This window comes from Colletotrichum graminicola, assembly GCF_000149035.1.
Source record: "Colletotrichum graminicola M1.001 genomic scaffold supercont1.52, whole genome shotgun sequence".
NCBI classification, from domain to species: Eukaryota; Fungi; Ascomycota; class Sordariomycetes; order Glomerellales; family Glomerellaceae; genus Colletotrichum; species Colletotrichum graminicola.
Genome location: NW_007361056.1, coordinates 250,292 through 273,134, shown reverse-complemented (window position 1 = coordinate 273,134; position 22,843 = coordinate 250,292). Strand labels below are relative to the sequence as shown.

The following is a 22,843-nucleotide window of genomic DNA, read 5'->3' as shown; positions in this document are numbered from 1 at the left end:
CTCGGCCACTGCCGCCACCGGTCTCGCACGCACCATCTCCCGCGCCCGACAGGAAAACATCTCACGATACTCATCCGAACATTGACCAAGAAAAGGTCCACCATGCTGCAACGCAAGTTTCTCTTAGCCGCGAACCAGCAGATTCCCCAACACCACCGGCCAACTTGGCACCGAGATCTGGGCCATTCCATACGTCCGCACAACAGTCGGATTCCCAAGATTTGCCTGTATCTGCTCAACGAGAACCAACCCTAAATATCGATAGACTTTCTTCCCAGTTGCGACAAGCTAGTATCCGAGACAGCCCTCCAACGACACAAGACGCACAGCGCTCTGAGGACACGGCCCTTAATGGATGGATAAGGACAGTGCCAATGCCTGTCGTATCCGAAGACGGAAAGCCTAACGATACTCTCTGGGACTGTCCCGAGCCACGACTCGTTGACTACGAAACGGACTGGTATCGTATTCGTGAAATCCCAAACTTCACCACCTGTGCCTGCTGTTACGAGACGTACCTCCAGGCCACCCCCCTCTCGGCTTCTTTTGAACGCGTTATCAGACCTAGAGGTGTCTGTAGCTTCAGGAAGTTTCGAGTAATCCGGTTCCTGATCCCGCAGTACCTCAGAACGCCAGATCCTCAACCTCTTCGGGATTACATGGCGAAGCGTATTGGTATCCAGGACTGTTACGGTGTTGGAGGCGTCAAGGGAACGGCAGGTGTGAAGTGGTTCAAGCCGCTCGATGATAGACTCAATGGCTTCATTTCATGCGAAGCATGTTATGAAGAGGTGATTCTAGGCACGGCATTCCACCGCCACTGGGCGCCCTACGACAAGCCTCAGGCAAATGACGATCTCTGGGCATGCGATATATGCATCCCCTTCATCGGCCGGATCTTGATCAGCTATTCCATAGCCCGTACATGGGAAGACTGGATCCAAGCCACTATCAAACACATGAACCTACCCATATGCGACAAGGAGAAGGCCGTTTCTGTATCGTCTCGGAAATGGGTGCGGCTCTCCGGCGGACGAGTCCCTGATATCAGATTATGCGAGAGATGTTACGAAGAACATCTGGCACACACTCCCATCGGTCACGAATTCGAACTTATCCCACCAAGGTCCGGGCCCAACGAACTGGATTGGATGGAGGTAGTGTCGGGCCACCACCTCACACAGAACTCGGAGCGCTGGCTTTGCACCATGGCGAATAATATCCCGCTTATCGCGGTCGTGTCAGCTGCCGTAGGTCGGAAGGACGTCAACGCCATGATCAGAGCGGCCGAGGTCATTGTCGCTAACCCTCCGTGTAGCGGACGGGGGATCTCGGGAGGCACATGGTACACGCTGGCTGGCGGCGACGTCGGCGACGACTTCAAGATCTGTGCCGCATGCCGCGCCGGGTAGATCAGCCCTTGAAATCTGGATGGGTTCTACGAGGTCGCAAACGGCGTGGACGCAGCGCAGACTATCTTGTGCAGTCTCCATCCCTCGGCTCCGCGATGGATACAGCAGGTCCATCGACTACAGGAGGCTCTCGAAGTGGGCGTATGGTCGAGGTATTCCAACCGAGTCCGCACGTTCGCCGGCGTCCCGCCCTGCGCGGGACACAACCACGTCGAGAACCGCAAGTGGTACGGCTGGGAGGACGGCACCATCTGCGCGGAATGCTGGGTCGGCTTCTGCAGGGACGCGCACCCCGCCGCCTCGGGGGCTCGCGATGGAGTACAACGGCCGGCTCGTGCCCGGCGCCAGGATGTGCTATATGTACTCCCCGCGCATGCGGCAGAAGTGGATCGAGGCCTGCGAGACAGGCGACGCCGGCGAGCTCGTTGGGTTTTCGAGGACCAGGCTCGAGATGTACGTGCAGACGGTGGTGCAGATCCGGAGGTTGAGGGAGGTGCATGAGGTGCAGGTGCTGGAGTCCATCGGCGCCGGCAACCAGAGCCTCACGTATTCGTCACCGCAGAACTTCCGTGTCTCTGCCGGCATTACTGATGGGTACCCGCACGGCAACGGCACGCTTGGGTGGCATCCGACGGTGGAGGGTGTCCAAAGTGCGGCATATATGAGAGACATGTCGAGTTTGGGCGGCCAAGCCTGGAACACTCTTTTCCAGATTGAGCACCTGCAGAACCAGTGGCTGCTTGTTGAGTGAGGCCTCCGTGAGGGTTTCTCGTATCTTCTCTGGTCCCGTGTGCTGGGTGCATGAGTGTCAAGAGGCGAGGGCGGATACGACGTCCTTCCACGACGAGGTCATGATTGACTGCTGTGAGATATCTTGGGCTGTGAGAAGTACGGATATCATTTCGCCAATGCATTGAATAAAATCAACCCCCAACTACACAAGTCATTTATCCCATCTAGGGTCATTTATCATACAAGAAATGGCTCGAATGTCTTATCTATACATCATCTGCTGCTTAAAAAGCGCCGTGCACCGTCACCGGTTGCCCCTGGTCGAGAGATTCTCGCAAACCCGCTGCGAGTAGATTAGTCTTCCGTGTACACCAAGGGTCCTGTGTTTTCATGTTCTTGCGAGCTCACCTTTCTACGGTCCCTAAAGTCTGTGTAAAAGCCGAGCCACAGATCTCTCGTGGTGCAGTCTTCGGCCCCGTTCTTGGCCACGCATTTGGGCTGATGCGCCTGCACGAGCTCCGGCGGGGAGTACAGCCAGGGCTTGTGCACCGGCCAGTCGGAGAAGTGGAGGAACTTCGCCTCGTTGTAGACGGCGACGGCGTCGAAGGCCTCGTTGGCGTTCCCGAGGTACTCGGCCATGTGGTCGCCTCCGATGGTGCGCGTCAGGAGGTCGTAAGGGCGGTGGGGGATGATCAAGGCGCTGTTCCTGTACAGGGTGTTCACGATCTCCATGTCGTAGTCGTTCTGCCCGGCGCTGTCGATCTCTGCCTTGACGCGCGCGAACTCGGCGGCGCTCGGCGTCACGAGCATGACCTGGGAAGAAAGGATGTCCTTCTCCGGGTACAACCAGTAGGCCAGGGGCATGGCCACGGGGGCGGGCGGCAGGAGAAAGAGCTCGTCCACGTTTTGGAGGAGAGTGGAGTCAGAATCAAGCGACAGGACGCGTTCGTACTGCGTCTGGTTGAAGGCCAGCAGTTTGGTGAAGGAGTCAGCCCACGTCGCTGATAGAGCTGTGCGTCAGCACCGTGGTTCCGAAGCTGCAGGCATCACGAGGGTCAACTTACAATCCGCGCTGTCCCTATGTTGGACAACGATAGGTACCAGTTTGACCCCATAAGCATCCCTCGCGCGGATGAGAAGTCTCGCATCCGTTGTGTCGCCCTCGGTCGCTTGGGGGTCGAGCATGGAGGACGGATACATCATGACACGGTCTGCCTTGCTTCCCACGTGGTCCAACCTTTCGAAGAACATGACCGAGTTGCAGAGATAGTGCGAGTCAGTGACGTACTGCACGTACGCAAACCGAGACCAGTCAACATGGTCTTGCCCGGGCACAGCGCCGACTCCGGATGAGGCGGACGACCGTATTGCCGGGACCCGGTCCGGGTTTTGGAAGACCAACGTCACAAAGAGTATTCCAACAACGGTGGCCACGACTGCGCGAAAGCGCTTCGAGCACAGGACCTCGGATAGGCTCGGCCGGGTCCTTTTTGGCGAAGGCAAGGCGGACTTGGACGCATCGTCAGCGGGAACGCGGGAGTAGCTCCATTGAGACCGCAGAGCTTGAAGGGCCATCAGGATCGATTGAAAAAGAGAACGAAGAACAAGGGAGAGGAAAAAACAGCCATCGAGGTGAAGTTCGCTGGTGCCCGGGCGGGTCATGCAGTGCGTCTACGCCCCAGCATATAAGGAATATGGCCATGTGGGTATGTCTCATTGAAGCGGACAACTGACCAGTCAATGATGCTCGTGGAGGGGATACATTGCGCAGGGGGAGGCATTGAGACAAAGGCTCTGGCAATCTCGGCAAACGATGGGTGAGAAGCGGGCGCCTCGTAAGGGTGGAAAGTGAGTTAAAGTCAAAACCCCTCGTCACACTATATTGGCATACATCTAAACAAGGCATACGGTGGCTTCTAGTTGCACAACTTCAGCATAACGCATCAAGCCAATTTCCCCGGCTCTGTTTGGGTTGCCGGCTCTCCGTCGGCATACAATAGTGTGTACACATTATGCCAGGATCAGGGTGAGGGACTTGCGAGACGGCAAAGCTGCGTTGGTAGCAAGGTTTTAAAGGACGATTGCAGGGCACGAACGGTTGGCCAATGGCAACGGTTACCAACGAGATGGTTATAAGTCTCAATGAAGTGTATACCGTCATGTTGACTTTTATGGGAAGGCCTTCACCGCGGACAGCTCAGGTCCACGTGTCTCTTTCCGCAGCTGAAACAGCAAGCAAGCAAGCAAGCAGACTGATGCTATCCTCGAATGGCTATGCATGCCCGGCGTGCTATGTAGGTATTGCTTGCTCTGCGTTGCCATTCTGGGCAGGTGGTTTTTTATCGCGCGTTTTTATAGCGGGGTGGGGTGGGGTACCTGCAGCTGTTGGTGGGCTGGCCCGAACCGCTGCAAAGGACGAAACCATCTCGACCCGGCGCCAGCGCGCACAGATGTCTAAACCTGTACATAGTAGGGGGGAGCGGGAGCTATCTTGGACAAAGTTTGGCTCCAAGGCAAACCGCCACGAAGCTATAGGTAGCTAGGTAGCTGTAGCTAGCTACCTACCTACCTACCTACCTACCTACCTACCTACCTTTGCCCCCACTGCCTGCTAATACCTATTCCAGGTGACTCACCAACATTCACCGTTCGGTATTACATCGTGTACCAAGCATCTGAGCAGGTGCGTGTGTCAGCATGTACCAAGTAGGATAAGCTTACCTAAACAACCATTAGGAAAAGCCCTCGCGAAATGGCTCTCTGCCATCCAATCATGGGCCTGCCAACAAGACACTGGACACACACCACCCCGTCGTCCCAACCGCACGAGTAGGCAGCCACTACATCAGCACAAACCCTACGGAGTAGTGTCTCCTCATTAGCCTCGTAGATCGTCCGTGCAGCCTGGGCTCCATCGCTAAGAAATCATTCTTCAAAGAGTCATGGAAAGAAAGGTGGACCCGGAGACGCCATCACCCCCACGCCTGCCGTGGTCGGCAACACAAGTCTAGAATCCAGCCCTGCCGGTGGTCTTTTGAACGCCCGAGACGACGCAGCCAAAGAGCCTTCTCTATGGGATAGGGCCTTCCATGCTCTGGCCGAGGAGAAGGGGGAGCTCGTCTCCGAGTACGAGAGCCTCCTTTCTCGCGCCTTCAACCGTACGCTTGCAACATATCATCCTACTAGTCCATGTTTATCGCTAATTCTGTCACAGCCAACCCCCAGCCCATTCACTCCGCGAGCGAAGAACAGAACGCCGCTGCGGTTTACAACCCGATCCCCAGCCATGATCCAGTAGCACGCGAGCAAAGCCTGAAGCGCATCATCGAAATGGGCCTCCAGCATATGGAAGACAAGAAACTGCGCACCACGGTCCTTGGTCACGAAATCTCCCTAAGCAACGTCGTGGCCAACGCCGCCGGTGCTGTCACATGGGCCGAGAAACTCACCAAAAAAGCCGTAAAGGATGTGCCCTACGCATCCATCGTCATGGCCGGCGTTTCCCTTATCCTGCCCCTCCTGAAGAATCCCCTCGCTGCCGACGCTGCGAACAGCGAGGGGCTGACATACGTCACGCTGCGAATGCGATACTACGCCGCCATGGAGCAATCACTCTTCCCCAAGGACATGGAACCTGCGGCTCCTTCCTGTCGCTTCGACAACGCGCCATCTTATTCGTCCATCAATCGGCAAAGGACTATCTTGCAAACAGCGCATCGAATGTCATTTTCCCTAAAGGGGAAGAATATGCTCATTACACCGTCTTTTCGCGGTCATTACGAAGCATGACAAGCACATTGGATCGTGAGGATATCTACCATCTGAGCGAACCTGGGTATCCTGCCGAAGACGTCAAGACACCAGACCCGGATCCACTGCGCCCTGTTGGGTACTCATGTGTATACCGGGCTCACCATCTACTCCACTGTCGTCATACGGAATCAGCCATCAGAGACCTCCAGGAAGGTGGCATAGTTGACGGATTTTTCCGCACTCACTTCCTCCCGTGGCTCGAAGCTCTTAGTCTTCTGAAAGCCATGCCACTAGGAGTGGCCGCAGTGCTCAAAATGCATAACCTCCTCAAAGTAAGCCCTTCTTCTACCAGCAATGGCGTCGCTAACGTAATATAGAATTCAACCCATACAACGTCTTCTCTGACCGATAGGGTTTGGGACGCAAGCCGATTTCTCCAATCACACAAATGGGGAATCGAAAGGTACCCGCTTCAGGTGTATACCTCCGCACTGATATTCACTCCTTCCACAAGCATAACACGGAGACAATACCTGGAAAGACACCAATCCTTGTTGACCGTGCTCCCCATGGTCGATGAAAATTGGAGTGCATGTCTTCAAACGTTGGAGGGCCATAGTGATTATGTCACTTCGGTGGCCTTCTCGCCAGACAGCCAGGTGGTCGCGTCAGCCTCGATTGATAGAACAGTTAAGCTCTGGAATGTCCAGACAGGTGTAGAGAAGATAACACTTGAGGGCCATAACAATAAGGTTACCTCAGTGGCCTTCTCGCCTAACAGCCAGGTGGTTACGTCAGCCTCATATAGCAAAGTCCAGCTCTAGGACGTTCAGACAGGCGTAAAGAAGACAACGCTTAAGGGTCATAGTGATTAGGTTACCTCAGTAGTCCTCTTGCCTGACAGCCAGGTGGTTACATCAGCCTCATATAGCACAGTTAAGCTCTAGGACGTCTAGACAGGTACAGAGAAGACAACGCTTAACTATAGTAATAAGATTAATATAGTAGTCTTCTTACCTAACAGCCAGGTGGTTATATTAGTCTTATAGAAGGTAGTTAAGCTCTTGGATATTAAGATAGGTGTAAAGAAAATAACGCTTAACTATAGTAATAAGGTTTTTTTAGTAGCCTTCTTGCCTAACAGCTAAGTAGTTATATTAGTCTTATAAAAGACAGTTAAGCTCTAGGAAATTGCTGCCGCCAAATGCTTTCAAGAAGTTGAACTTCATGGTATCGTAAGGCAACCACGCTTCGCCGAGGATGGTCTATTACTTCTCACCAACGTTGGTGCTATAGTAATTGAGAGGAAGCCATCTGAAAGGACTAGTGAGGGCGTTGCGGACCCAGACTCATCTCCAGTAGGAGAGCCTATTCAGCCAAACAATAGCAATTGCCGTAGTTATGGTATTAGCTACGATCGCTGCTGGGTTACTCGGGATGGGCGCAATTTGCTCTGGTTACCTGCCGATTTCCGGCCAGACACGTCAAATCCACAGCACTATTTGGTAGCAATTGGCAGCGGGTCAGGAAAGGTTGTAATAATGCAGTTCGCATAGGAAGTGGTCAATCCTTCCTAAGTAGACCCTCCTTCACTATTTCCTAGAATATGTCAATGTCATCTCTTCCTTTCCGGTTTTTCTACAAAAGGGTTCAAGGGGGCCTAGTATACTTATTCTAAGCTCTCTAGCTTAACTGAGAGCGTCGGAGAAGAACGACACCAGTGATGGCCTCACTTCTCGGGGTCCCCGTAGCAACACCCGGCGCAGCAATCACGGGAAGTTTTCACCACAGACAAGGCCGGCCGGTGACACCGCACCGGTAGATGCTCCATCTCCTTCTGGCCTATCTGAAACGTCAACACCAAGCCCAAAAAATAAAGCAAAGGAAGCTTCTAGTTTCTCAGCAGGAGCCAAGGCAGGAATTCCAGCAGCAGGCCACTAGGAATCTACTGCTCTACTTCCAAGTCTACAAAATCTCTTACTGCCATGATCAGCTTCATGTTATTGGTAGGCTACGGAGGAGCACAATTGGTGGTGGGCAATTTCTGGAAACCGGCTGAAGCTGAAATCATGTTCGATGTGCGCTAGGTAACACGACATATGTTGCTGCTGTTGCAGTCTTTAATGAAATGTCATTTGTAATATATTGCTTCAAGGCCCTTTAGAGAATACCATAGAGGAGGCTAAAATTCCAGTACCAGCCAAGGATCTTGAGGAGCATGGTACCACACAATAGAGCAGGTGGGCAAATGTCCCATAAAAATACAGCATTCAACTCCAAAGGAAGACGGACCATCTCATGTACAGTGGGGTGCCAAAAATCACGGTACACCCCACTCGATAACGCGTCACGACGCGTCCTCCAACATTCATCCCCCTTTCTTATTTTTCCCATAACTTTAGTAAATTATAGCTGATTTATAAGCCTTTTGTTCTTAGCTTTTAGAGAGTTGCAGTACTAATTATAAGCTTACTAGGGATTAACGTTTAGTAATTATTACCCTTGTGTTAGGCAGCCAAAGTTACTGCGACGCGGCTGCCCTATTTAACTGCTCTGTCAACGCAGTCGCGGCAACACTTTAACGATAGAGAAAAGAGCAATCCATCAAGGGTGCACACCAGAAAGGAAGGCCAGAGAAACTCTCACGTACCCAGAAACAGGGTATAGTTAGGTCAGCAAAAATCAATAACTAGTACATATACTAACAGCTCCTTTATAAGTATAGCAATATTATAAGCCTCTAGACCCTTAAGCAGGTTCTATAAAGCGCTAACTATCACAAATAGAAGGCAATAAAGAGGCTATTTATTATAAAAGAAGCAGCTGCTTCTTAGCTTTAATTTACACATACGTAGCTACAAAATATTAAAGAATTAATAATAGTATCCTTAGCTAGAAACCTAGTACTTATTAGAGTCTCTAAGCTAATTTTATAGGTAAAGTCCTAATTCTTAGATAAGTCTTCTTATTAGAATAACACAAACAATCTAACCACCTAGGTATTTAGATTACCTTAAGAATAATAGCAAAAGGAGTTTATTAACCTTATAACTTATATTAAGGCTAATATTTTAATAATAGTGTAGGCAATAGTATAAGAGGATAGCAGAAGTAACCTAGTCTTCTTAGAGAGGGATAACATATTAAAGAAGAAGGGATATAGTGCTAACAGCTATATCTAATGCCTAGAAAAAGGGTATCTACCTAGCAGTAATAATATAAGGTATTTTATTTAGGATAATACCCCTATTTACACGTTAGCTAACACAACAAAATAGCTCTTAGATAAGGCAGTCTCCTAGATTAAATAGCTACTATACTTACTAGATCTTAACCTTATTAAGTATTATTAGTAGATAATAAAGTCTAACCTAAAAAGACTATACCCTAACGCATTCTATCTTAAGAAAAACTAATTAGATATAGAGTTATTTAAGGAGTAAATCACTAAGGCGTAGGAAGCTATCCCACAGGAGAAAATCAAGGTATTAATCTAGTTATTACTACAGCGCTTAGAAGCAGTTATAAGAGCATAAGGCTAGTATACATAATACTAATAAGTAACCTTTTGGCTTTATTTTAACTATAGGTTTACTATATATTTCTAAAAGTTAATGGTTTTGTGAGTGGTGGCAGTTATGCAGTGGTAATGTTAGTGGCTGGGAAATTAGTGGGTGTACCGAGACTTTTGGCACCCCACTGTACAATGGTCAGCGGAGACCCTTGACATGGTGTATCTGGGATATCCTAACAACGGGAGCTCTATTAAACTACTAGGCAATGGAGTAGTTTATCGGTCAATGCCGGCTCGTTCCGGACAATGTACCCGATGTATTTCCTGATCCCAGAACCGGAGGAGACCGGAACTACGGTACTACAACAGATCCCGATATCCCCGTCTGGTAACTTGTGAGACCATTGGCCGGTCCTCAGGTCTGCAACTTGACCCACTTGATCTGGGGAAGATTCGGCTCTTCACCCCGTCTCAGGTGGAGCTGGCCTCCGGAAGTGGAACAGTGGCGATGGCCTCGGATGCATTATCTACTTACACAAACCTCGCCGCCCTTTCCAGAAGTTCTCGCATCTCGAATCTTCCAGTTACAGAGCGAGACATATCGAGATCAAAACAGACGAACCCCATGTTCTAGGGCGCTTAAAGCTTCCGGAAGGCAAAAGGTAAAACACATCGTGCTGTCATGCCATGCGGATTGCGGGGGTCGTCCGACGCACACGGGTTGCATCAGCGGATTGCGTGCTCAATGCCCCAGATAGCAACATCGCAACCACAATTGATAATCAGCAGCGCCGTCCTCGGCGGTGCCTTTGGTGCGGATTACACCATTTAAGTGAATTTGTTCCAAGTGGATGTCGTCACCCCCTCCATCCTAGAGAGCCCCGACTCCCCCCATCCTTTGCCTCGTGTGATAGTGAACGCCAATGGTATTCTGCGGCTGTGCCATCTGGCGATCGGGACCGCATTGGCCTGCACTGCGTGCGTTGTTTTGAGGAAGAGGGGTCCGGGGGACAACGCAATCGAATCCCTGCCAGCATGCAATTGTCCCAAGATAAGCCCTCCCCTCTGGTACGCTCCGACGCCGATGCTATTTTGGAGGTTTTGGAGGGGTCGTCTATATAAGGCCGAGGACGGGACGTTGAATCCTCATGCGTGGATGGATGCACCGGTGGCAAATTTGATATTGAGCAACTTGAAGAAGAGACAAAATCTCGAGTCAACATGGCACCTTCAGCAACAGAAACTACCACGGTGACCGACCCGGTCAACCTTCCTGTGAACAACCTCCGCCTGTATGCCGACGGCTCCGGTGATTACAAGGAGCTTTCGCCTGTTGTATACGACAAAGATGCCGAGGCGAAGGGAGGAGACGGCCACAAGGGCGCAAAGGTTTGTGCACCTGAACCTTTGGTTGATAATGTCTAGGAATCCTACGAATATGACTGACTTTTCAACCCCGCAGTATCCTCATTACCTCCCTACGTGGAACCCTGAGCAAAAATACCCTCCCCTAGAGCCCTTCCAGCACTACGAGCATGGAAAGGACGCCGACCCCAGCTACCCCGACCTTCTCCCCAAGGAGGCCGAGGTGACGGACCTGACGCCCACGATCGGCACGGAAGTCAGGGGCATCCAGCTCAGCAAGCTCAGCAACGCCGGCCGCGACCAACTCGCCCGGTTCGTCGCGGAGCGCAAGGTCGTCGCCTTCCGCGGCCAGGACTTTGCCGACCTCCCCATCGACAAGGCGCTCGAGTTCGGTGGCTACTTTGGCCGTCACCACATCCACCCCACTTCCGGGTCCCCCGAGGGCTTCCCGGAGATCCACCTCGTCCACCGCGCCGCGGGCGACAGGTCGGCCGAGAAGTTCTTCGCCACCAGGACGAGCTCGATCGCGTGGCACTCGGACGTCTCGTACGAGCAGCAGCCGCCGGGCACGACCTTTCTGTACATCCTCGACAAGCCGGAGACGGGCGGTGACACCCTCTTCTGCAACGCCGTCGAGGCCTACAACAGGCTCAGCCCGCTCTTCCAGGAGAGGCTCCACGGCCTGCAGGCCGTCCACTCCGGCATCGAGCAGATCAACGCTTCCGTCAGCAAGGGCAGCATCAAGCGCCGCGAGCCCGTCGCAAACACCCACCCCATCGTACGGACGCACCCCGTGACCGGTGAGAAGGCGCTCTACATCAACCCTCAATGTAAGTTCCCCCCCCCCCCCCCCCCCCACGCGAACTAAAGCAAGCACCTTTTAAGCAACCCGGACCGGCTAACTGTGATTCGTTAGTCACCCGTGAGATCGTGGGTCTGAAGAAGGAAGAGTCCGACGCTCTGCTCAAGTTCCTTTACGAGCACATTGCGTGGGGCGCCGACTTCCACGCCCGCATCAAGTGGGAGGAGGGGACCGTCGTCGTCTGGGACAACCGTGTCACTCAGCACTCTGCGCTGATTGACTGGAACAACGGCTCGCGGAGGCACTTGGCTAGAATCACGCCGCAGGCTGAGCGGCCATACGAGACCCCTTTCAAGGGTTAGAGAGTCCATGTGATGACGAGGTATGAGTTTGTAGCGTGTACATCAAAGAGGCCAATTTGGTCATGAATGATTTAGGGCCGAGGAGGCCCATGGGCAATGGTTGAGAACTGCAAAAAATGAAAGATAAAAACCAGTCAAGAAAAAGGACTGGTGTATGATGAATGCCACTCTATTACGAGCAAGAGAATACAATATTGTCTGTTTCGATAAAATAAAATCCAGTACGTGATTGATGTTGGACCGATTCAAAGCTGATGCCAAGTCGGTTGGCACCACCATCCTAGCTAATGTAGAATTGAAAGTGGACAAGAGAATCTAGACTTTTCTACCACAAGGATACATACTGTAATGAGATCTCATCTTGTCACTTTCCACTAAAGCCATAGTTGTCTCACATGAATGATCGTTTAACCCCAGGCCAGTTGGGTTTGCAGTCCGAGCCTTTCCAATCCATTCCCGCCCCTTGCTAGGGCTTGAACGGACATGCGTCAACCGTGGCAAGATAAGCCATACATTTGAATAGTAAATAAACTTAATGATTATACGTCACAGGCGCGCGATCGACCCGAGGGGTTGGGTTGGGCGTCGGACGCGGACTACCTCTTTGCCGTTCCCTGATTGGTCAATTACCTCTACATCGGATTAAAAGGAGTGTCGCAATTCCATGGCTGCCATCACGCAATTCCCTCTACTCCAAGCCTTTTTCGTTGGCAGAGATGCGGGTGTTCATTCATGCCGCCACCCAAGGCCTCTACCAAGTCGCTAATCTTATCCTCTACAAGAGGCTGACATGGTTTTACTCTCGTCATCGGACGCATTGTCCACACATGGTAATCGGCTCGTCCTCTTTATAGTATCGCGCAGCTTTCCCCAGCCGGCATCTGGTCACCTCGACCACCCCCCCTCCCTCGCTGGACCCCGACACGGGATATTCCTCCCGCTCAACTCAGTCCTTAATAACTCGGCTTTGAATTCTCGCTCGTGGGGGTTTAGTCACTGGCGCATACACTGACTGCCCTTTAGACCAAAGTTGCTGGCCAAGCAATCCACGACGACATATGTATGACATGGGCCGGGCCACTATGGATCACACCCCTCCCCACACTCGACATCTCGCCTCGCTGGGCCACCGGTCTGCAGCGCAATACTCTCTCGCAATTGCATCATAGATAAGAGGTGTGATTTTTTCAAGAAGACCAATTGAATATGAGGTGATCGTTTCGATACATCGCGCTAGGATGAAGGGTTTTCTACCCGTTCTCGGCACCACCCCCCCTCGTCCTCACAATGACGGGAAGACAGCAACAGATCGGACTTGGGACCACCACCCAGATTACCGGGACCTTAGGGGGTAATGTATAAAAGGTTCTTGCGTACCCGCGGACCGGGCTTCGTTGCCGGTACCTGTGCAGTTGTGACGTTGTCAACGAAGCTCTGAAGGCTCCTGCAAGACTCGCATACAGTTTGCCAACCGGGTTGCCAAAGGTGTTTGCAAGTCGACTTCAGCCATGGGCTCAAACGTAGCGGAAGGGCCCTTTAAGGACCCGGTCAAAGAGGCCGACACCACGCAGTCGCAGGTCGCGACAGACACCTCGACCTCTTCGTTGCGAGAACAGGTCGCCCAGCAGCACGGCTCGACGGATGAGCACGTCTTCTCGGACCCTGTCACTGCCGACTACTGGCGCAAGGTGTACGAGAAGGCCCAATACGAGAACCGCCATCGCTTCGACCCGAGCTACCAATGGTCTGCCGAAGATGAGAGGAAGTTGGTCAAAAAGGTAGTGTTACTGCTGCCATGTGGATGTGGGACAATTAGGATGTCGAGCGGGAGCTAACTGAACTGAATCTGCTTAGATCGACAAAAGAATCATGGTGTGGGCTTGGGTTGGTGCACCCCTACCCCCCCCCTTTCTGTCGAAAGTTAAGAAACGGCAGCTGATTGGTGATACACAGGTCATGTTCTGCGCTCTCGACCTCCACCGAAGAAACATTAACCGTGCGATTTCGGACAATATGGTAAGAAGCACCCGGACGACGACAGCTCGTACAGAAACGGTGACTGACATGGACAAAAGCTTCCCGAACTTGGAATGACAACCAATGACTTCAACTATGGACAAACAGTCAGTCTCTTCCCAGAGTGACGAGATGGTGGTGGCGTTGATGGGCTCACACGCCGTGTAGATTTTCCTGTTGTCGTTCCTCGCCGCCGAGTTGCCCAGCGGCCTCATCAGCAAGAAAGTCGGAGCTGACCGGTGGATCCCGTCCATCATGGTCGGCTGGTCCATCACGGCCGGTTCCCAGGCTTTCCTGTCGAACCGCGCGGGGTTCTACGCCATCAAAGCCCTGCTGGGCTTGTTGATGGGCGGTTTTATTCCGTGAGTCTGGCATGGTGATGGTGGTGGTGGTGGTGGTGGTGGTGAAGGCGGACAGTTACTGACTTGCTTGTAGCGACGTCGTCCTCTGGCTCACGTACTTTTACAAGTCTAACGAGCTGCCGCTCAGGCTTGCGTGGTTCTGGACCGCACTAAGCACCGTTAACATTGTGGGATCTCTGGTCGCTGCCGGTGTCCTTCAAATGCGAGGTGTGGCGGGATGGGCTGGCTGGAGATGGCTGTGAGTATACACCAAGGGCAGAACGGGGGTGCGATCGATCCTCATCAGAACTAACAACGACTAGCTTCCTCATTGAGGGAATCGTGACTCTCTTCATCGGCATCTTTTCCTGGGGCCTGATGCCTCCCGGTCCCACCCAGACCAAGAACTGGTTCCGGGGCAAGAATGGGTGGTTTACTGACCACGAGGAGTCCATCATGGTGAACCGCTTGCTGCGGGACGACCCGAGCAAAGGTGACATGCACAACCGGTACGACGATTCTTTCTCCTCCCCCTTTGAACACCATGACACAGGCTGATACCCCCGAGTAGAGAAGGCGTCGGTCTGTCCCTTCTCTTCAAAGCAGTCAGGGACTGGGAGCAATGGCCTCTGTACCTCATCGGCTTGACGGCGTATATCCCGCCCTCGCCGCCCAGCACGTACTTGTCTTTCATCCTGCGACAGCTGGGATTCTCCACGTTCCAAGCAAACCTCCTCGCCATCCCCTCGCAGTTCCTGTTCGCGGTCAACCTCTTGATCATCTCCTGGGTGTCCGGGCGGGCCAAGGAGCGGGCCATCGTCTCGTCCATCTCGAACTGGTGGATCTTCCCGTGGCTCGTGGCGCTCGTGGCGCTGCCGGCGTCTACCAGCACCTGGATCCGGTATGCCCTGCTGACGGGCCTTCTGAGCTACCCGTACTGCCACGCCATCCTCGTCGGCTGGAACGCCAAGAACAGCAACGCCGTGCGGACGAGGGCCGTCAGCGCCGCGCTGTACAACATGTTCGTGCAGGCGGGCAACATCGCGGCGTCCAACATCTACCGCGACGACGACAAGCCGCTGTACCGCCGCGGGAACAAGATCCTCCTCGGCGTCTGCTGCTTCAACATTGTGCTCTTCTACTTCGTCAAGGCCTTTTACATCTGGCGCAACAAGGTCCGCGACAGGCGGTGGAACGTCATGACCAAGGAGCAGCAGGAGGACTATACTCTCAACACCACCGACGAGGGACAGCAGAGACTCGACTTCCGCTTCGCTCACTGAAGCTTTCCGAATGGCAGGAGGCCGAATCGCAAGCTTCGTCTTGTAGCCATTTAGCCCGCCAACACTATCCATAAGAACCCGAGATACGCCTCCCTCCCCTGTAGATGCTGGAGGAAGAGGGGCTATCACGATCTCTGGAGTACGACGTTTTCGGGCCCTCTAGCCAATGTTGTAAGAGTTTTATGTTGATAAACCAAATACTGATTCACCAAAGTGTGTGTCTTCTGGTTGCATGTTGTAGCGTGTGAGTGTAAGAGAGAGCAATGATAATTGCTTATTCTCTATCAAATTGTTTTAAATTGCCAACCAAGTCTGTGACAGCTTACGTAACGACTATTTGCTTGGCATTTATGGATACTCTCCTATCATCAGGCAACAGCATCCAGCCAGATTCTTCCTTTTTCCCTTGAGATTATGTTGGTTCATTCTTGGTCAAATCCTCCAACATCAGCAGCAACCGGGTTCCGACTGCAATTGAGCTTCCCGAGGTGTGTGTGAGCGTCGAAAGCCCACATGGAAGCAACTAGACACACCTTGGGGCAACTCACGATGAGCATTCTTCCTGGGACAAGAGTGCCCTGGATCTCGTCGGACGTTACCAGGAATTGTTCCGTCACCGGCGACTACTTTGCCTGGATTCTGACGCAGGAGAACGAGCCCCCCTTTCCCGGAGTCGCCGACTTTTGGCGCACAGCAGTGGGACATGGCGACGTTGGGCTTCCGTCCAACGCCGAGATCATCGAATGGCATGAGTGGGCGCGTTCGAACAGGACATTGCTGGCTGGCGACGTGAGCCACGACAGGCTCTGCTTGCCAGAGGTGTGTCGATCCGTCGGCTCAGAGGTTGATGGGGGTCTCGCAGGGCACGGGGTAAGTCTATGATTCGGGTTGGGGGTGGCTTGCTTGCTGCTACACAATCATCACGTACTGACATGTCCCAGCTACTCGCCTCGTACGGCTTTGAAGCCGTCATGTTGACAGTCTACTGCCTGTTTGCCGTCTGGCGGTCCTTCAGCCGCCGCAAGCCTGCAGACAAGACGTCCGAGAATCCCGACGCGCCCGCCCCGGATGACAAGCTCGGCATCTCCGCGCGCATCAGCGACGCCTTGCGGTGCACGACTTACGATTTCTTCACCGCCGCCGCCTTCCTCTCCCTCGGGATCCAGTCCGCCGTCATCTACTTCCAGACCACGCCGACCGGTCGCCGGCCCACCTCGTCCCTCCAGCTCATCGTCTCCGCCGCCGCCTTCTACCCGCTCGCGGCGATGCTCCCGCTGATCCTCGCGTACGCCCGCCGCGGCTGGCTGAAGGGCGCCGTCCTTGTCGCCCTCTTCGTCGTCCACACCGCCGCGTGGATCATGTGCCTGGACAGCGCGCAGGTCGAGTACTTGGACGACATCCGCGTCTTCGACCTCTGCCGGCAGAACCACCCTCCGCAGGTCGCGGTCGAGGCAGCCATGTTCACCATGGCGGCCATGGTGTGGATGCCGCCCCTCTTCGGCCTCTGCCTGAGCGTCGCGCTCTGCTTCTACCGGTGCAACAACCGCAAGATGTGGCAGGCCAAGTGGCTCAACAAGGTCGCCGGCTGGGCCATGCTTCTGTATGCTGCTGCTAACTTCATCTGCATGTGGGGTGCCTGGATCGTTCTCGTTGTCTTCTTCGACAGGACGCCGCGGAGAGCCGAGGATGCCTGGAGTCTAGGCCAGGCCCTGGCTCTCACCCCGTGGGTACCGGTGCTACTGGAGTTTGCCTCTGTTCTGTTCTGTAAGTCATACATACCTGTCTTTTTGAGGAGGAGGGGCTTCGCTGACATGTTCCAGTGGGGGCCGAGGCTGGCTTCGCCGGCCGCCTGCCCGTTGAGTTCCGGGTGGTGCGGCAAGAGAAGGTTCTTGATCAACAAGAGGGCGCCGCTTTCTTGGACGATGCTCGCGTTCAACAGGCGTAGTGGCGGAGCAGACCTGAACGGGCGTGGAAAATGCGGCGAGGGGTGTTTTGAGACCTAATGCACAATCGAGTCCATCTTGAGCATGTTCTGTGTGAACCCCGGCAGTCCAGTTGCGAAAAGTTTGTCGTCTTAATGAAACCCCGATCTTGCGAACCTTGAAAGACGGCATGAGTGTCGCAGCCTGTACGCCCTAGCCGTCTTTTTTTTTTTCTCTTCCTTCTTTTTCCGAGAAAACAAACGCTCAACGAGGCTTCGCGCCGGCGCGATCCAGACACTTCCACGTCCCCGTCTCGGCGACCCTCTCGTAGCGTTGCGAACGCGTCTCGAACAGGTAGGAAAAGATGCTCTCCGTCTCGCCGCCGAGCACCGGTAGCTCGACGACGTCCTCCTCCAGCAGGACCCAGCCGGCGTCGTCGACGAGGTGCCAGAACTCGTTCTCGTCCGGGTGCCTCTTCTTCCAGGCGACGTAGACGTGGGTCCGCACGGGGCCGTCGCTGCCCCCCCCGGGGCGGCTACTACGGGAGATGTTGTGCACGTGGACCGCCGTCCAGGTGTTGATGAGGGAGGGGAGCACGTCGACGTTGTAGGTGCAGTCGCTCATGGCGATCAGGTCCCACGCCCTGGCGCCGGCGAGCGGGCCCAGCTCGCCTTTGCGGCCGTCGTCCCAGTCGAGGTTCTCGTACTCGGGGCGAATGGACGCCGTGCCCGCCGTCGCCAGGCGCGCCATGTTTGCCCTCGCGCGCTGCTCCGCCTCGGGCAGGTCCGTCATGAGGATGCTGCTCTTCCCCTCCGGGTCCTCCCTCGTCATGATTTGCGCGAGCCCGTTGCCCAGGATGCCCACGCCGCAGCCGAGCTCGAGGACGTTGAGCGGGTGCCCGCCGAACAGCAAGCCGCGGAGGCGGTTCATGCACCAGGGGCGCTTCGCCGCGTCGTCGTGGCCGTCCCGGTCGTTGGCGAGCCAGAGCGTCGAGATGGCCGTCAGCCCGGCGTCCCAGATGTGCCTCGCGATGCTCTCGCCGATGTCCTCCTCGATCTCTACGCACGGCTCCGAGTCGCGGCCGCCGTGTGCGAGTCTCCGCACGCACGTCGTCGGCGCCTCGCTGTGGTCCGGTGTCTGAACGTCGGCCCACACGGGCATGACCTTGCCGCAGTCCCCGTCGAGTCCCGCAAAGACGACGTCGGTCGCCGCATCGGCCGACTGTCTTCCGCTCGCGCGGACGAGGACCCTCAAGGGCCCCAGGCCGGGGTTCGGGAGGGCCGGGGTGGTGAGGTGTTGGGCAGGAATGTCGGCCTTGAGGACGCGCATGCCCGGTGTCCAACGCAGAACCTTTTCCGCTGCCAATAGTAAGGGGTCGTCGGCTTTGGGCTGCTTCGAGGGCTGTTCCCAGCCGGCGCTGATCTTGAGCTTGACGGGCTCATGGTCGTCCGGGTTCAGGAAGGAGTCGCCGAGATCCGTGGTGACGGTCAGGACGACGTTGAGAGACCACGGGTGTTTCCTGCCCTTGTCGTACGTGAGCTTGGGGGCTCGGAGGAGTCGGATGTAATGCATTAGGGTCTTTGTGCCGGGTCGGGTCGTAGTGTTGAACTCATCTCCTGGTGAGGGTATGTATGTGTATGTATGTGTGTGTGTGTGTGTGTGTGTGTATCTACAGCTGGTGAAGAAAAAAAGTGAGCGTGTGCTTAGTCATCGGCCATTGACCAGTGAGATGCGTCAAAAGCGTCACTTTGCGTCGCAGGCCAGGCCTTGACGTGTGTTCCGGGCTTCAGGCACAGCTTTTTACGTGGTACACGAGCAAGACGGTGTTTATGGTTCTCGAAGGGATCAATGACATGACGGCCAATCCGTTAGTCGAAAGTGTCTTGGTTGTTAAAACGGTCCTCATGGGCGAACACCCTCAGAGGTGCTGTAAACAAGGTACGAAGGCACCGAGTGCAGTGCCAGGTCCACGAATGCATATACCGCTTTGATTACACAGGATCCGGCGGGGGTTCGACCAGTCGCACTTCTGGTGAAAAGCAAATTAAAACGAAGCTGCCGGGATATGGACCACGATGTCTGGGCTTTCACCGTCTTCTCCCACTAAACCATCGTATTTCCGGTCCCCATCTATGATGGGCGACCGGTGACCGGCGGCACTGTGGATCCGGGTCCCCCGCGGCCTCTACCAAACTGGAATTTCTCCCTCCACGAGCACACAGCTTCGAGTATCAATCCGTCAAACCCAGTGACGCTCCCAGTTCCAACTTGTCAATGCAGGGAGGGAACGAAAACGCGGCCATCAAGCGACACCTTGAAACTCTCATCTCCGACTCCCCACCAACTCACACACACACACACACACACACACACACACACACACACGCAGAGACGCGGAGGTCGCCGCGACCAGACGCAGCAACAACTCATCCCGCCCGCGCTACGGACGCCTCCGATGGCAGGGAGGTCGGCGCCTTATCCACCGCGACTGTTCGTGATAAGCATCGCGGTTGATTAAAAAAACACCTCGGCGCGCATCAATGGATGCGATCCAGAACTTGCACTTACACTCACTCATGACCCTTGACGCAGTAGTAGTAGTCTTCTAGCTCAACCACCACAGCCAGTCAGCCAGCCAGCCAGCCAGCCAGCCAGCGACCACTCCGACGTCACTCTAATCGCGGGCTACCGACCCCGAACGTCTTTGCAATGGCCGATGAAGCTCTCCCGCCCCGCGACCCCGAGACCATCCTCTCCGCCCTCCTCTCCCTGACCGAGGACCGCATCGTCCCCCTCACCCGCCGCGGCGTCAGCTCCGGCAGCAAGCTCTTCGGCGCCGCCATCCTCTCCTCGACGACCCTCGAGGCCCTGACGGTCGCCACCAACGACGAGCGCGCCTCGCCCCTCCTCCACGGCGAGATCAACTGCATCCAGCAGTTCTTCACCGACGTCTTCCCGGACCCCGCCACCCGGCCGAGCCCGCGGACCGCCTGCGTCTTCTTCGCCACCCACGAGCCCTGCTCGCTCTGCCTCAGCGGCATCGCCTGGTCCGGCTTCCGCGAGGTCTACTACCTCTTCACCTACGAGGACAGCCGCGACCTGTTCGCCATCCCGCACGACATCGACATCCTCGACGCCGTCTTCCGCGTCCGCGCCGAGGGGGAGCCCGACGACGCCCTCGCCCGCCGCCCCCTGTACAACCGCGCCAACAAGTTCTTCACCGCCCGCAGCCTCGCCGACCTCGTGGCCGACCTGCCCGAGGGCGAGCCGAGGGCGCGCTGGGTGCGGGAGACGGAGCGCGTCAAGGGGCTGTACAACGCCTTGAGCGACACGTACCAGGAGGGGAAGAAGGCCGGCGCGACGAGCTCTAGCGTGTGGAAGTAGTAGCGCCGGCGCCGGCGGCGGCTTTTGTCTGGGGTCTCGTGACGGCCAATACTAAACGGTTTGCTGCTGCTGTATCGGCGCCGTCGACGGGCCGGCCGGTCGATTCCCAGCAATGCTTGGACCGAGCTGGAGCTTCTAGGTCCAGGCTAGCAGCAACATGGTCTCGCCGGCGTCGGAGGCTAGGATTATTCACAGTTATTGTCGGCAAGACTCGTTTCCCGGTTGTCTTTTAGTCGTGAAGCAAAAAGCCACGCCAAACGTGACTCTGAACCTGGCCCCTTTCCTCGCGTAGACAAGCAAGCCATGCACCCCCCTCCATAGTCTAGGTCAAATGGAATCCAAACCAGCCAGCCCTCTTCACAAAGGAAAGGCCACGAGTCCTCCGTGACGGCCTGGCCTGGGGGAAAAAAAAAAGGATTCCTGCAATGATCCACGGCGCATGCGGCACCAGCCATTGCAGAGCGGGGGACCGCGAACAAGGGACCGTTTCTCCGAGGCAGCAGCAGAAGCAGCAAGGTAACGCACCTCTCGCCCTTTTCAACATGCCTAGGGATATCCTTACGATAACCCTCCCCCGCTCGCTCTTGAAGATTCCCTCCCTTGACTCTTCCTGACAGCCACAGCCAGAATCAGGAAGGACACATCGCACTGTGCCGACGATGCAGCGGTCGCGGACCAAGCACATTGCGGCGGATATGCATGGCGGGGTAACCAGAGACCAGCCCCTGTCGATGAAGTACTATACTTCTACCTATACCCGTACTTGTATACCTCGAGTTCTTCACGCCCCCCCCCCCCCCCCCAATTGGGTCTTCAGCGGAGCAGAGAAGCAGATGTCATTGGTCAAAGGACACGTCGCTCCCATGTGGCGTGGCCCCGCGGCGGCCATCAGAACAGGTTGCCACTCGGTACGAAAGGCAGGCGCATGCGAGGTTTGCACAAGCGTGTCCTCGGGGCATGCTGCGGAACGGGCTCGCCCGGAGCGATGGCCTGGCGAGCGAGGGTACGGATGGACTGAGAGTGATGGTAATGTTGATGGGCTTCTTCTGCTGGCCGGATCGGCCGGGCTCGTTCCCAGCTGGAAGGGTGAAGGGGAACATGTTTGCCAAGTATTACGAGCCCTGCTGCTGCTGCTGCTGTGCGAGCCATGAGGACCCTGACGATACCCTCGGAAGTGCAAGACGTTGCATGATGAGACTAGACGATGGATAGACGATGGGCCGATTCACTGGCGAGAACCAAAGAGCACAATAGAACACAGTAGAGCAGAGCAGCGAAGATGGAAATGCGGGAAACCCTCCATTCTCCTCCCCCACCCGCCCCATGCATGACATTGGATGGCGGGACAGTTTGTCCGCAACTGACAAACTCCTCATCCTCCCCTCCCTGTCGCCATGCCATGTCTTCTTGTTCGTTCTCCAACAACCCCTCCTCTTGAGACTGCGTGCATCAAAACCCCTCAATCCGTAGTATCCCGGCGGATATTATCAACACATGCTGAGCATCGCGAAAACCCGCCCCCGCTAACCATCCGCCGCGCCCACTGCATGCCAACGACGCGACAGCCGCTGCCAGAGCAGGGTGAGCAGTGCAGTATCCAGAGAGGGAGGGAGGGGGGGGGGGGGGGGGGAGTGTGCAGCGGACGTGATGAGTTCCCTTTCTCGAAACCCGAAAGAGGTGATTCGGTGACGACGATCCCGTCAGTTCAGCTGTGTGTGTGATGGTTCTGTGATGCCCGTGATGGGCTTCTACCATGTGTATAGTTCTATCCGTACGCTGCCATAACCTGGACGAACGCTTGGAACGGGCCGTCACAGCACTGGCAGCAGGCTTGTTCCATGCTTTTCCTCCCACCTTCTTGTACCTATACAATGTAGTATACCGGGGGGGAGGGGAGGGGATATCTTGACCCCCAGGGGGGCCCTGAAGGTGCGCGAGAAATGACGCAAGCTCGCAA

At 55.1% G+C, this 22,843-nt stretch overlaps 8 protein-coding genes across 8 annotated transcripts; 6 read left to right on the top strand and 2 right to left on the bottom strand.

The window, feature by feature from the left end:
- Window positions 1-374: 374 nt before the first annotated feature.
- GLRG_09816 (uncharacterized protein) lies at window positions 375-2,163 on the top strand (the record flags this gene model as incomplete). The annotated part of the gene is made up of 3 exons (XM_008100501.1): window positions 375-1,408; window positions 1,487-1,730; window positions 1,795-2,163. The coding sequence occupies 3 exons, from the start codon at window positions 375-377 to the stop codon at window positions 2,161-2,163; spliced, it is 1,647 nt and encodes a 548-aa protein (XP_008098692.1).
- A 335-nt stretch (window positions 2,164-2,498) lies between these two features.
- GLRG_09815 (glucose N-acetyltransferase) lies at window positions 2,499-3,719 on the bottom strand (the record flags this gene model as incomplete). The annotated part of the gene is made up of 2 exons (XM_008100500.1): window positions 2,499-3,145; window positions 3,209-3,719. The coding sequence occupies 2 exons, from the start codon at window positions 3,717-3,719 to the stop codon at window positions 2,499-2,501; spliced, it is 1,158 nt and encodes a 385-aa protein (XP_008098691.1).
- Window positions 3,720-5,086: 1,367 nt separating this feature from the next.
- On the top strand, window positions 5,087-6,721 carry GLRG_09814 (WD domain-containing protein; the record flags this gene model as incomplete). Its single annotated transcript, XM_008100499.1, has 5 exons — window positions 5,087-5,136; window positions 5,163-5,302; window positions 5,359-5,821; window positions 5,857-6,229; window positions 6,275-6,721. 5 exons carry the CDS (start codon window positions 5,087-5,089, stop codon window positions 6,719-6,721), a joined length of 1,473 nt encoding a protein of 490 aa, XP_008098690.1.
- Window positions 6,722-10,632: 3,911 nt separating this feature from the next.
- GLRG_09813 (TfdA family Taurine catabolism dioxygenase TauD) lies at window positions 10,633-11,940 on the top strand (the record flags this gene model as incomplete). Its single annotated transcript, XM_008100498.1, has 3 exons — window positions 10,633-10,800; window positions 10,874-11,606; window positions 11,693-11,940. The coding sequence occupies 3 exons, from the start codon at window positions 10,633-10,635 to the stop codon at window positions 11,938-11,940; spliced, it is 1,149 nt and encodes a 382-aa protein (XP_008098689.1).
- Window positions 11,941-13,448: 1,508 nt separating this feature from the next.
- Window positions 13,449-15,580, top strand: GLRG_09812 (major facilitator superfamily transporter; the record flags this gene model as incomplete). The annotated part of the gene is made up of 8 exons (XM_008100497.1): window positions 13,449-13,718; window positions 13,795-13,824; window positions 13,894-13,956; window positions 14,016-14,063; window positions 14,125-14,318; window positions 14,392-14,556; window positions 14,621-14,806; window positions 14,869-15,580. 8 exons carry the CDS (start codon window positions 13,449-13,451, stop codon window positions 15,578-15,580), a joined length of 1,668 nt encoding a protein of 555 aa, XP_008098688.1.
- A 513-nt stretch (window positions 15,581-16,093) lies between these two features.
- Window positions 16,094-17,268, top strand: GLRG_09811 (uncharacterized protein; the record flags this gene model as incomplete). The annotated part of the gene is made up of 2 exons (XM_008100496.1): window positions 16,094-16,450; window positions 16,522-17,268. Coding segments are annotated over 2 exons (1,104 nt in total), but the record flags the coding sequence as incomplete, so codon positions are not given.
- A 498-nt stretch (window positions 17,269-17,766) lies between these two features.
- On the bottom strand, window positions 17,767-19,074 carry GLRG_09810 (uncharacterized protein; the record flags this gene model as incomplete). The annotated part of the gene is made up of 1 exon (XM_008100495.1): window positions 17,767-19,074. One exon carries the CDS (start codon window positions 19,072-19,074, stop codon window positions 17,767-17,769), a length of 1,308 nt encoding a protein of 435 aa, XP_008098686.1.
- Window positions 19,075-20,211: 1,137 nt separating this feature from the next.
- Window positions 20,212-20,886, top strand: GLRG_09809 (cytidine and deoxycytidylate deaminase zinc-binding region; the record flags this gene model as incomplete). Its single annotated transcript, XM_008100494.1, has 1 exon — window positions 20,212-20,886. One exon carries the CDS (start codon window positions 20,212-20,214, stop codon window positions 20,884-20,886), a length of 675 nt encoding a protein of 224 aa, XP_008098685.1.
- Window positions 20,887-22,843: the final 1,957 nt, after the last annotated feature.